Below are 14,026 nucleotides of genomic sequence, written 5' to 3' on the forward strand. Positions count from 1 at the left end.
CACACCCACGGCATATGGAGGTTCCCAGGCTAGGGGTTGGATTGGAGCTGTAGCCTCCGGCCTACACCAGAGCCACAGCAACGCCAGATCTGAGCCGTGTCTGTGACCTACACCACAGCTCACAGCAACGCCGGATACTTAACCCACAGAGTGAGGCCAGGGATTGAACCCATGTGCTTGTGGATACTAGTTGGGTTCATTATTGCTGAGCCATGATGGGAACTCCATTTTTTTTTTTGTCTTTTCTAGGGCCACACCAGTGGCATATGGAGGTTCCCAGACTAAGGGTCAAATCAGAGCTGTAGCTGCTGGTCTACACCACAGCCACAGCAACAAGAGATCTGAGCCACGTCTGCAACCTACACCACAGCTCAGGGCAACGCTGGATCCTTAACCCACTGAGCGGGGCCAGGGATCGAACCCACAACCTCATGGTTCCTAGTTGGATACTTCTGAACCACCGAGCCACGACGGGAACTCCCCCATTATTTTTTTAATTTTATTTTTTTGGCTGTACCTGTGGCATATGGAAGTTCCTGAGCCAGAGAGCAAATCTCAGCTGCAGCTGTGGCTGCAACAACGTTGGATCCCTAACCTGCTGCACAACAGCGGGAACTCCTAATTTCATTATTAAGAGACCACGACTCTAATTCTAATCCAGCTCCGACTGGACCCCTAGCCTGGGAACCTCCATATGCCGCGGGTGCAGCCCTAAAAAGATAGATAAATAAATAAATAAATTAAGATAATCTGTAGGGAATTTAGTAAATATGCAAAGGTCAATGTTACTGAATTATTAGACACTGAAACTATAAGCCTCGTTAGCCACAAATACAGCACCACCTTCTAGAGTACAAAACCAGTTCCACTTGGGTAGATTTTAGCACATGGGGTGAAATGGTCAATTCATCTTTCAAACTCTGCTTTGGTGTCTGCTATAAAAAAGACCTAGTTCCTTTGCCACAAAATAATGTACAGATTTTTCTCCCACTTTTAAGGAACTGTTATCAAGGATAGACAAGGATTTTTACTCGAAGCTTGAAAATATAATCCTCAGCATCGTAAAATTCCCTTAAAAATGTGATGATGACAGTAGGTGATGAAAGTGCTTTTAGTGACGCATAATTAGATAACACCCAACTCGGAAAGAGGAGCAAAAAAGTCCTTTTTACCAGAGAAAATGTAATGAGATGTTGCCATCATTTAGGGCTGTATACTGCTACTTTACAAACATAAAATTATAGCTTTAAAATATTCCAAGTTGGTACTTACATCTGAACACCCTAATTTTACATACTTAAAGTCCTTAATTAAAAAAAAAAAACAGCAACAACTCAATTGCAAGTTGACAAATAGGCCAAGTTTCTTGCCAAAAATAGTCATTAAAAGCTAATAAATGGTTACAGACTATATTTTACACTGCTTTTTAAAATAAAATTTTGTTAAAAATCGTAAAATAAAAGGCATAAAATAGGAGCCGTTATTTATGTTGCAATGGTGAATACCGGGTTCAAGTTGCTATTTTAATGGTATTTATTCTGCATTTGTCTATGTGGTCTGACATTCATTTCTCTTTCTCACTCCTCTGATTTAGAATTTCTTAAAGACAGCGCCATTTCTTTATTCACTGATCATCCAGAAGCAGTGCAGTGCAGAAAGATAATCTTTATTAGATTTTAACTAGAAACGGAGCAGAGAGCAAGTTCACGAGGTATTTTGATTATCATTCTTTTAAAATCAGACTTCAATAGCAATAATCAAAAGCGAGTCTTAACTGCACAGATAATTTGGTCACTATTACCATCTTTAAGGGCACAAAAGCCAGTAGCGTAAAGTAACATACAGGTAATGCCTGAAAATTTGACGTGCCCAAAACAGAGATCACTGCATTAAACTCTATGCTTGTATTTTCTTAATCTTCTTCTTAAACACTGAACACTTATGGTTACTCAGCAAAATATCAAACATGCACATAATAGGCCTACAAGAATACCATCTTAACATTGTCAATACTAAGCCTTTCTTTCCCTCCAGAATTCAATGAAGCTTGGTTCCACTCCCTCTGTGTATTAGTGTTAGCGGTGATAGACAAAACTGATTTTGTTTTCAAGGTTAAATAGCAGATTGACTTCGCATTTGGTGGCCAGCTGTGTACCCTAATTTTTAAATTTTTTATTGTCTTAATGAATTTAACTATATTTCATAAGCCCTGAGATAGTCAATAACCTGCTAATGATTGTATACTTGTAATTTACACTTTGTTTCAATTTGAACCCCGCATAGTAAGTATTTAAAATTATTTACAGATGACTGTAACTAAAGCAATGACAAAACTTAACTACTTGTATATTAGACTGCTAATAAGGCCTTTAACTAAGAATTGCATATGTTGTGCATTTTTTTTTGCGTGCTAAGAGCAATTCTTAAACTTCTATCTACCATTCTCTGTCAGCAGTAAATGCTTTTCATTTGCTTACTTCTACCTGGATAACCAGATTCACTTTTTTCCTCTCCTGTAAAACAACTCTTTTTTTTCTGTCTTTCCCAAATATAAATGTTAGTTGTCCACCGAACAGGTACCAGAAGAAACTCACAATTTGAATAGCATATTGATAACTAAAATTAGCAGAGCAATTGCTCATAACAGACATTCAATAAATGCTTGTTCCACATGGAATGAACTGTAAGGCAGCTGTTACAGTCATATACTTTTCATCATATACTGTAACTAATTTTGTTTACCTAGGAAATTCAGGTTACCAGATTTAATTTGCCCTCAAATGTAAATCCAAGAATTTGAAATTTGAAAAACCGACTGAACGATTCTCAGAAAAAGTAAACAATAATTGTTGCCACTGTAATATCTGTTGAGAGGGAAAAAACAAAAGAACCGAATTACTTTCCACTGAATCTGCATGTGCAACTGAGGAGAAGAAATAAAAAACTGAGAAGTGTTAACTAATGCTTAGCACTTTCTCCACATTTATCTTTGCAGCTTTTCTGTTCATGTATTTATCCCTGTGATCTTTTTGAGTTGAAAGAGAATTTAATTATCTGAATGGATTTCCCCCATCTCCTTAGGTACATACTGTTAGTGAAAAGCTGGTGTAAATGTAAGATTGTATTTTCACGGCATGCCATATTTCTGGGGTTTTTTTTGCTAACATTAAGGTTTTCCTATTTAAACGATGCTGTGTAGACTATGAAATAACCCGCCAGCTTCCTATGAGATTGCTTGCTTGCACTATTCGGGTTTTGTTGATACTTCTGAAGCATATTGCACTTGTCATCTAGCACATGAATAAGTAACTGTTACTCTTTTTAGAAAGGATACACTGACAAATTCTTAAGTTAATGGCTTTGGCCAAACATTTTTTTGCCTGTTACAGGACAATAGCAATGGCAAAGACATTGACGATACAGTTCATGGTTCGGTTCTCCCATCTTACAGTACAGGTGCCTGAAAACACACAAAAAGAAGGTCTTTGAAATGCCAGTGAAACATCAAAGTTACCAGGAAATATATATATCTTTTTCATAGGTTTTAATAGCACATTTCCTGCAATCTGTGAAATCTTTACGTTTCCTATTTGTCTGAAAGCATGCTTGTTACTAGGTACAAAGCAATTCTGTCGATAAAGTCTTGTGGAAATTTAATTAGAGATCAATAAGGATTTGATAACAAGGACATTATTTGACTTTGTTAGAAGTTCGATCTTGTGCGAATCAGCTTAGTCTCTTACCGTCAGATGTGGTGTCCCAAAAACATGAGCTGGCTGTGTGAAAGCCATATGCACTCCTCTGGACCACTGCACAGGTCACTAAAAATAAAGTTGCAGAGTGAGGACACTTACAAAGGAAAGGATATCTAAGTGTTTGAGTTCAGTGCTCTAAAAGCTATAAAAATAACCAAAAACAAAGCATCCAGCAAATGGATTGAAGAAGTCTGTCATCTTGATTATCTACCAACCACGATTTTAACCCCATTGGATCCAGTCTGCCCCCCAGCGCTGTAAGCAACAGTGATTGCACTGCAGGAAAAAATCTGGGCCAAATGATGTGCCTGGTCCCATGGGCATAATTCAGACACAGAAATGAAGAAAAGATTCCAGTTTACAATTATTGCATGGCACCTCAGAGTCCTACATGTAAGGAGGCATGGCGTTACTGAAAGGAAGACGGTAGGGCTAAGGGAGTTTCAGCACGATGACTGATGCAGAACGAAAAGATGATGCCACGGATGCAAATGTAAAAAATGATACCAAGGACAAGGAGGTGGTCGGCAGGAGCACAAAATGCTTTTGAGTAGCAGAAGATCTCATCGTCTAGGAGAGCACAGATTATTTTTGGATGGGTAAGTCCAAAGTCCTTCATACCCTATTAGTATCCAACTTGTCTTTCATTTACATTCTTTCAATTCCGAGAAAACCACAAGGTCATAGGTGAGTAAACGAGTGACGAAGGACACCCATACTTACCAATATATTTATAAGCTTTTCCCAGCTTAACCAGATGTGTTAAGGATTGTTCCACTATGCTTGCGGTCCATTGGTTGATGTTATTCTGATTATAATCTTCACCTCCCAAGACCCCATCTATACACTAAAAGGGCAGAGGACAGTTAAACAGATCATACACATATTGCAGCAAAAACTTATTCAAAACATAAACTGCATTTATAACCCAAGAAAACATCTTAGAAAATATGCATCTGATAAATATTAAGCATTCTAACTGTTGGAGAATTTTCAAAGCATTTCAGTATGCATTATCTTACTCTATGAGATATTATGGGTCACATAAAGATAAATGTGGAGTTCCTGCTGTGGCGCAGAGGGTTAAGGATCCAGTGGTGTCTCTGTCGTGGCATGGGTTCAATCCCCGGCGCAGCACAGTGGGTTAAGGATCTGGTGTTTCCACAGCTGTGGCATAGGTCGCAGATGCAGGTTGGATTAGATCCCTAGCCTGGGAACTTCCATATGCCACAGGTGCCGGCAGAAAAGAAAAGAAAAAAAAAAAGATAAATGTGACATAGGCTCTACTGCAAAGAACTTTATAACACAAGGAAGACTAATCAAGGGTGATAAGTTCATGTCATAAAAGGATTACGGGGGGTAGAGATTTAAAAAGGGTGGTATCAGTTGGAAAAGGGAATGGCTTTGACATGGCTGGGATTTGAACTAGGTGTCAGATGCTAAGAAACAAAGGTTGAGACCAATTTTTTTGTTTTGTTTTGTTTTTTTGTTTTTTGGGTTTTTTTTTTTTTTTTGCATTTCTAGGGCTGCTTCTGCAGCATATGGAGGTTCCCAGGTTAGGGGTCGAATCGGAGCTTTAGCCATCAGCCTATACCACAGCCACAGCAATGTGGGATCCGAGCTGCATCTGCGACCTACACCACAGCTCACGGCAATGCCGATCCTTAACCCACTGAGCAAGGCCAGGGATTGAACGTGCAACCTCATGGTTCTTAGTCGGATTCATTAACCACTGAGCCACGACGGGAACTCCAAGACCAATTTTAAAATATACTTATCATATACAATGATTATATCCTTATTCATATTATGTAACTATTTGGTTAAAAAACAAGCCACCAGCCACTGAAAGTAAATCATCAACAAATGCTACTTTTCAGTAGAAAAAAGAGCAAGTTAAATAATATTCCACAGTAGCGAGTTCCCGTCCTGGCTCAGCAGTTGACAAACCCGATGAGCATCCATGAGGATGCGGGTTCTATCCCTGGCCTCACTCAGTGGGTTAAGGATCCAGCGTTGCTGTGGCTCTGGCGTAGGCCAGCAGCTGCAGCTCCGATTCTACCCCTAGCCTGGGAACCTCCATATGCCGTGGGTGCAGCCCTGAAAAAGACAAAAAAAAAAAAAAAGGAAGGCTCAAACATAGTGCCTGCCACAGAGTAAGCACAGAAGTAGTGACAGATATTGTTATCATCATCATTATCATGATTGCTGCTGTTATTTTTTTCTAGTTTTATTGAGATATAATTGACATATAACATTGCATAAGTTTAAGGTATACGATATGATGATTTGACACATTACATTGTGAAATGACTGCCTCAATAAGGTTAGTCAACCTACTCATGTCCTCATAGTTACCTTGCTTGTGTGTGTGTGTGTGTGTGTGTGTGTGTGTGTGTGTGTGCGCTAAGAACATTTAAGATCTACCTTCAGCAACCTTCACGTATACAACCCAGAGTTGTTCACTATAGTCCATGGTGTGCGTTAGATCCCCGGAACTTATTCGACTTATATAAGTTGGTAGCCTTTGACCAACATTTTCAACCCCATGGCAAACACCATTCTACTCTCTGTGGAGTTTTTTTTTCTAATTTTTTTTTAAGATTCCACATATGCGACCATTCAGTATTTTTCTTTCTCTGACTTTTTTTGCTGCTCTTATTTTTTATTCAAGTGATAGGACTTGGAGAGTTAAGCACTCATTCAATGCATTTACAGCGTCTAGCTTAATAAGACAGGCGTGCATGCGCACACATGCACATGCATTCAGCTTTCTTTTACTATAATTGGACTACAGTAAAGATTAATAAAGGCACTAATAAATACAGAATTTTAAGGTGGAGGGTATAAATCTTCACTAATCATAAAATGTAAAAAGAGTTAAATTTAGAGGGGTTGAAGAAAGTAACGTGGCTCAAATTATTCTAGAATGTTCGGTAACATGAAGAGTTAGGAGGGTGAGTGGCCCAAGGGTCAGAGGCCAGGCTTGTAATTCTGGCTGTACCATTCCCAAGCTGATGGCCTTTGGAAAACCTCTTCCTCTCCCTAGACCTCAGTTCCTTAATGGCAAAGTCTAAGCCCTCATTTTCTTTTCAGTTTATCCATCAGGACTGCTTCAGGTTCTGCTCCAAACAACAGAAACATCAGGAGCCTGTGGATCCCACTGTAAATGGCCCTGCTAATTACTATTAATTAACATTTAGACTTCTTCATTACCATTAGCTAGGAGGCCCTCTAGCTAATGAGGTCCTTGACCTGCTCGGTATTCCCAGGGCCAAACCCAGGGCATGTAGCAGGCACTCCACACGTTTGCTGTCAAAGTAATATTGGCTTTGATATAATCTCTGGTCATCCTGAATCAAATATAGTTTAGATTAAGCCCCAAGTTAATTCCATTTGTAACTCACTTTTTATATGCAAAGTTGTTCGCAAGCAATTTCCATTACTGACAATAAATAAAATATATGCATATCGCTGATAAGTGAGTGACTCTAAGACTTCAGTAGGAAAAATATATTAGCATAAAGGCTTTAAGAAAATAAGATCAGGAAAAGATAAGGAAAACAGAAATGCCTGCTGAAATTGTATAATTATCTCGGGAGTGCTGAAATGTTTTCAAATAGTTCTCTCTCCAGCCTTTCTAATGCCTCAAGGGCAAGAGAGCTGGCTCCTGGGAAGAGATGGTGCAGGAAGAGGACAGACGGGTAGCTGAGAGCCACCTGTGGCAAACCTGAGATGTCTTTGAAGTCTCATATTTCATATGAAAATGTCAAAGCTTGCTTTTGACTCCATAATGTATCAGTTTTATTTTAAAATGCCATTAAATTATATTACTTAACTCCCTCTTGCAAGTATGGAGGTAAAACTGATGCTCTAACATACACCCAAGTGGCTTCTAGGACCACCTAGCCACCGCCAAGTAGGTGCATTGCATTTTAAGAAGCATGGCTCTTTTAATTAAATAAACCACCCAAGTTAACACCTGCACATGGGTTTAAAAATCCAAGAGCTTACAATGAAAAGCAAGAATCCCCTCCCCATCCTCTCCCATCCCCAGACCCCATCCCCAGAGAAAATACCTTTACGGTACCACTGTTTTTTATCTTTTAAGGGTCACTTAAATATCTTCCAATAATGTTTATATTGCTATTTCTTTTTTGTGTGTGGTCTTTTTGTCTTTTTAGGGCTGTACCCACGGCATATGGAGGTTCCCAGGTTGAATCAGGGCTGTAGCTGCCAGCCTACACCACAGGTGAAGCAACGCCAGATCCAAGCCGTATCTGAGACCTACACCACAGCTCACGGCAATGCCGGGTCCTTAACCCACTGATCGAGGCCAGGGATCAAACCCACATCCTCATGGATACTAGTCAGGTTTGTTAACCACTGAGCCACAACGGGAACTCCTGTATCGCTATTTCTCGATTTATGAATTATAAACAACATCCCTAGTGCTGTAATGATAGATGAAAATTTAGTTCCCTGAGACCACCTGCCACTCCTACCCCCTACTTCATTTCAAACAGTGAATTCACCATTTTTACTTCAATATATTTATACCATTAGGAGCAAGTTTCTTTTCTACTCTGCATGTTTCCTCCCACACAGGATTTTTCCCTATTCTCCTGGCCTCTTGGCCCACCTGTTAACTATTCCGCCCCAGGGAGGTGGTGAGTTACTGGCTGGTGGGTGACACCCGTTTTTTTCACCCTTCTCGTCTAGAAAAGCCGATCTCCCAAATGCCTTGGACTTGAGTATTTGGTTTCTCCTTCCTGCTCCACCCAGACCAATGAAAGGCACCAGCCTGTCTAGGCGTTTCTCTCTGCTGACTCAAACTTTCCCTTGGCTGCCTCTTTCAAGGTCTGAACCGAGCAGGTATGGAGTTAGCAAAACAAGCTCCAATTTCCAACGCAGTCTGTATCAGTAACAGGTGATATTTTGTTCTCTTTCTATAGACTCTTTGGACTTCTCATTTGGCTCAGAACATGGGTAAAGAAGAAAGTACTATTTGAAAGACTCCTCCCATACCTCAGCATCCTTGTCTCCATGTTCCAGCTACAAGAGACAGTCTCTCTTGACTTCCCACTCTGACAAATGAGGCAGTTATCACCCCTGCCCTTGACCCCCATCCCTTCTTCCACCTCCCATCTGCCCTTGTTTGTCCTTTTGCATTGTCAAGGTATCGAACATGTTTGCACCATTTTCATAATGAAATGTTCCCAGCTGCAAAGTTCTAATACGCGATTTTGGTTTGGTTTGGTTTTTTTGTCTTTTTAGGGCTGCACCTGCAGCATACAGAGGTTCCCAGGCTAGGGGTCGAATCAGAGCCACAGCCACTGGCCTACACCACAGCCACAGCAACGCCAGATCTGAGTCACATCTGCGACCTACACTACAGCTCACGGCAACACCTGATCCTTAACCCACCGAGCAAGGCCAGGGATCAAACCTTTGTCCCCATGGATGCTAGTCAGATTCGTTTCCGCTGAGCCATGAAGGGAACTCCTAATACACGATTTGGAGCTATTCAGATATGGCAGGATTTCAGGTGCCTATCCAGCCCTCTTAGACGTCGGGTTGAACCTAGTTGTACAAGGCCAGCCCTAGGTGAGTTCTGGGTGAGCTTGTGCCCTGAGCACGCAGGCAGGTAAGGCACTGTCTCGGGATGTCTCAGGATGGACTTGATTCCCAGAAGGCAAGCCAGTCCAGCCAAGCCTTAAGGTAGGTGGGCCTGCTAGGTCACAGGCCCCAACAGCCAAGATCCACAGTACAAACCTGCCTTTTGGGCCAGCTCATTTTTCTTCTAGGATTTGGCACAGTTAAAAATGACTCAGGACCATTAAAAGTGTTCATAAATACCTTATCCACAGTGTAGTCTGTATGTGATACCACTAGAATAATTAAGTTTCTCTGCCAGAATTGCTTCTTAAAGAGAACTTGTCTCTTTGCCCAGCATGAGAACCAGATATCATGTTTCAAATGTTTTTTGGGAGATTTTGATGTCACATTGTATCAGTGTCTAAAAGATGTTAAGTGATTATTTTTCAAGGTATATTGGGCTAACGAAAAGCATACAATAATCAAAAGCAGATATTTCTAGGGTCTTTTATTCACTTGACATATATAGATGTATACACTGTAATTATATGTTTATTATACTAAACATATAATTTACCTGTATACTTGCAGATCATTAACATTTAAAATAATATTCGGTGCACTGGAATAAAAGTTGTTTTACTTAAAATACAGAGAATCAATTTTAGAAAAGAGCAAACCAGTTTTCTAGACCAATACTTAAACATCACTTTAAGAGTAAGCCCCAAGATGCCTGACAGCATATGACACAACAAACAAAGAAGCATCCCTACAAAGAATTAGCAAATAAATGTTAAAAATCTTACTTTAATACTAAGGTTTCTAACTTTGTACTGAAAGTCAAAACACAGCGGGGTTTTTGTTTTGGGGTGGAAGGAGAGGGAGGTACACTTGTGGCATGCAGAAGTTTCCCAGCCAAGGATTAAACCCACACCACAGCAGTGACCCGAGCCACAGCAGTGACAACACTGGGTTCTTAACCAGCTAGGCCACCAGGGAACTCCAAATCACAGCTTTTTAAAATTTCAATCAAAACACCAATCTTTAAGATGAACAAGATATGGAACTCACCTCTTTAACAATATTGTGGGCTTCATCCGCATTGAAGCCAATCTAAAGGGGGAAAACGAAAGATAAAGTTGGTTTCAACACAGACTTCCTTTTGCTGGTAGCTGTGATGCTACTCAGTACAATACCCTAGGCTGGACTAGACAGGTGTTAGTGACAGGTGACCACAGTGAAAAGGGGCATTAGGTCTACTGAAGCTACTAATCCCACTCTAATCCCTTTTAAAATTGCAAGAGAGGAGTTCCCGTCATGGCTCAGCGGAAACGAATCCGACTAGGAACCATAAAGTTGCGGGTCCAATCCCTGGCCTCACTCAGTGGGTCGGGGATCCAGCACTGCCGTGAGCTGTGGTGTAGGTTGCAGATGCGACTTGGATCTGGCATTGCTGTGGTGTAGGCTGGCGGCTGCAGCTCCAATGAGACCCCTAGCCTGGGAACCTCTACATGTCACGGGTGTGGCCCTAAAAAGAAAATAATAATAATAAAATTGCAAGAGATTGTGATTCATTAGGTCTGAGGCAGAGCCTGGGCAACTACTTTTTTTTTTTTTTTAATGTTTTACTGTGTGATTCTGATGAACAAATCAAGACTCAGGATCACTACACTATAAACCTCAGGAAATGGCAGGAGGTGGATGTAAGGCTGCATTATCAGCACACAGGAAATGGTTGCAGCTAAGTGAGAATGAGGGGGACTGTGAGAAAAGAAGGCTGAATAGAGAGTTTTCAATTTTGTTTGTAACTAATGCTGGGGGCGGGGGAGCGGCTTTTCTGAATTAAAGGGTATGAAAATACTTGACTGTTCCAAATTAATGCCACTTTAATACAATATAATAGGTCTGGCAACGTAGTCTTTCCTGCGGAGGGGCTTGATACAATCTTGAGTTAAGAGCAACTATTAAGTACCAAAAAAAATGTCCCAGAGTCAGGAACTAGGCTATGTGATAAGATTGCAATCTAAACCAAAACACTTCAGGTAATGCAGGATTTGTTACTCAGGAGACGTTTTTAGATGCATTATGACATCCGCATGTTTGTAAATCCCGTTGTACAACAAAATAGTTTTTAAAAAAGTACATTCTGAAAATAGGTATCATCTTGAGTACAGATTTAAAATGTTTTCAACTCCTTTGATGACACTGATAATTCCCCAACAACAAAGGACTAAAAATATCCTAAACAATCTGGGATATCATGAAAGCAGGTCTCACAACTGACCCTATGAAAATGCTCATTTTACCTTCAAACGAGGTCCTTATCTACTTTTAAAAGAGGTCTACAAATTAAATGAAGTCCATTTCACTTCGATTTGGAAGGTCACCAGATAATCAGGTTCTACTGGGTGGCCATGGTAACACATGTAACTGTATTTCTCTTTAAATATAGGTATCTAGGGGCATTTATTTTTACTTTTTACTTCTATGATGCAGGTGGCATACACACTTCAAGGTTAGTGGTAAAATATTCTAATTTTAGAAATTGAAGCACAAGCCGTTTCATCCTTAGGCATAACCCCCAACAAGCACTAGTCTCCTGACTCCTAAAAGGGTTCTATACTCCAGTAGCCCCTAAATACCTATATTTAAAGAGAAATACAGTTACATGTGTTACCATGGCCACCCAGTAGAACCTGATTATCTGGTGACCTTCCAAATCGAAGTGAAATGGACTTCATTTAATTTGTAGACCTCTTTTAAAAATAGATAAGGACCTCGTTTGAAGGTAAAATGAGCATTTTCATAGGGTCAGTTGTGAGACCTGCTTTCATGATATCCCGGATTGTTTAGGGTATTTTTAGTCCTTTGTTGTTGGGGAATTATCAGTGTCATCAAAGGAGTTGAAAACATTTTAAATCTGTACTCAAGATGATACTTATTTTCAGAATGTACTTGTGGTTTTTTTTTTTTAACTTATTTAGAAAACAGAAACAGACTCACAGACTTTGAAAATAATCTTATGGTTATCAAAGGGGAGGCTGAGGGGGAGGGATAATATATACACGCTACTATGTGTAAAATAGATAATCAACAAGGACCTGCTATATAGCACAGGGAACTCTACTCCGTAATAACCTATATGGGAAAAGAATCTGGAAAAGAATCAATATATGTATAACTGAATCACTTTGCTGTACACCTGAAACTAACACAACCTCAATTGTACGCCAATATAATGTAAAAATTACATTAAAAATAATTTTAAAAATAAATTAAGCAATGAATTTCAATGTGGTCTTAGCTTCTGCGGAAGCCCACATCCAAAAAATGAAGGGTCTAGAAGCCTCTTCCAGGGGTCTAATACACCACTTTATGCTGTACCTCCGCCACGTGCCTGCCTACTTTTATTTCACCTGTGGCTACCAATGGACAGCCAATGTCTTTGTCTATTCTGCCCTGTCACAGGTTATGCTGGGATCCAACAGGCCTCATCCTCCTCCTGGTTAAAGTGAAGCCTGAGCTGTAGTTGTGTAGTCAGAGGTCTGGGTTCCAGTGGAGCATCTGTCACTCCTGGCAGTTCTAACTTTGGGTAAATCACTTGGCGGCCATGAAACTCAAAGTCCCCCATCAGTAGCAGGAAGATGACAACTGACATCGCGGGTCTCTGGTGAGGTTTTGGGAAGACTGAGTCAGTATGGGCTCCTAATCCATAAAGCACCTCCTTCCAAATCACCCAGGCCAGAGTGTCCGGCAGCTAGAGCGGCTCTGTCACCTGGGCCTCGCTTGGCGGGGATGCAGCCCCTGCTTTGGGGACACCAAGGGGAGGAGGAGGCAGCCCGGGAAAACCGGTTTCCAAGGCCCGCCCTGCACACGGGCGGCTCCCGCCTCCTCATCCTCACCCCATGCACCCCGAGTCAGGCCTTCCACCCCTCCTCACGACCCCACTGAAGGGCCCCAGCGCTCCCAGCTGCCCCCCCCGTCCCCCCACCCCCCGCAACCCCGACTCTCTGTCCACCCTCAGGGCCTCTAGTGGGGTAGCCGGGGACGGGCCGGGCGGATCCCCGGCCCAGAGGAGAGAACCCGGGCTCGGAGGACGCCGCACCCCAACTCTCTCGGGGGCGCCGGGCGCAGGGAGACCACCCGGCCGAGACAATATGCCAAGGCGGGCGGGGGCGGGGGTCGCCGGCGGGCGGCGGAGGGGCGGTACCTCATCGCAGGGGCGGTGGTACTCCTCCATGGTGGCGCCGGCTCTCCCAGGGGGCGGAGCGACGGGCAGGCCGAGCTCAGAGGCCGGGTACTGGCCTGGGGAGGCCACGCCCCCGTTTATGCCCTGGGGCGTTCCCCACGCAGGCCCCGCCTTTGCGTCGCTATGGCCACGTCTTCCTACGCCCTCCTCCCCACCCCCCACCCCCTATCCTGCCTTTGGAGGCTTTTCCCTACTGCCTCTGACATCTCTGGAAACGAAGGATGGGTCATAAAGAGCTGGGACTTGCGCTTGTGTGGATCACATGGGGTGGCTTAGTGTCCATCTAGATTCTGCATTATTGATTGAGTGCCCACTGAAGAGGTTATTTGCACATATTCGTGCATCACCATATAGCAAATCAGTGTAGCGAATGCAATGGTGTACAAACCTGTTTGATTTGTCTTCTCACCAGATTTTCTGTCAC

General features: G+C 42.0%; 1 protein-coding gene across 1 annotated transcript; it reads right to left on the reverse strand.

The window, feature by feature from the left end:
- Positions 1–1,645: 1,645 nt before the first annotated feature.
- DYNLT3 (dynein light chain Tctex-type 3) lies at positions 1,646–13,663 on the reverse strand. Its single transcript, XM_047765368.1, has 5 exons — positions 13,564–13,663; positions 10,425–10,466; positions 4,479–4,602; positions 3,744–3,821; positions 1,646–3,460 (listed from the first exon to the last, which is right to left on the reverse strand). The coding sequence occupies exons 1-5, from the start codon at positions 13,591–13,593 to the stop codon at positions 3,384–3,386; spliced, it is 351 nt and encodes a 116-aa protein (XP_047621324.1). The 5' UTR covers positions 13,594–13,663; the 3' UTR covers positions 1,646–3,383.
- Positions 13,664–14,026: the final 363 nt, after the last annotated feature.

The sequence above is a fragment of the Phacochoerus africanus genome, chromosome X, assembly GCF_016906955.1.
Source record: "Phacochoerus africanus isolate WHEZ1 chromosome X, ROS_Pafr_v1, whole genome shotgun sequence".
NCBI classification, from domain to species: Eukaryota; Metazoa; Chordata; class Mammalia; order Artiodactyla; family Suidae; genus Phacochoerus; species Phacochoerus africanus.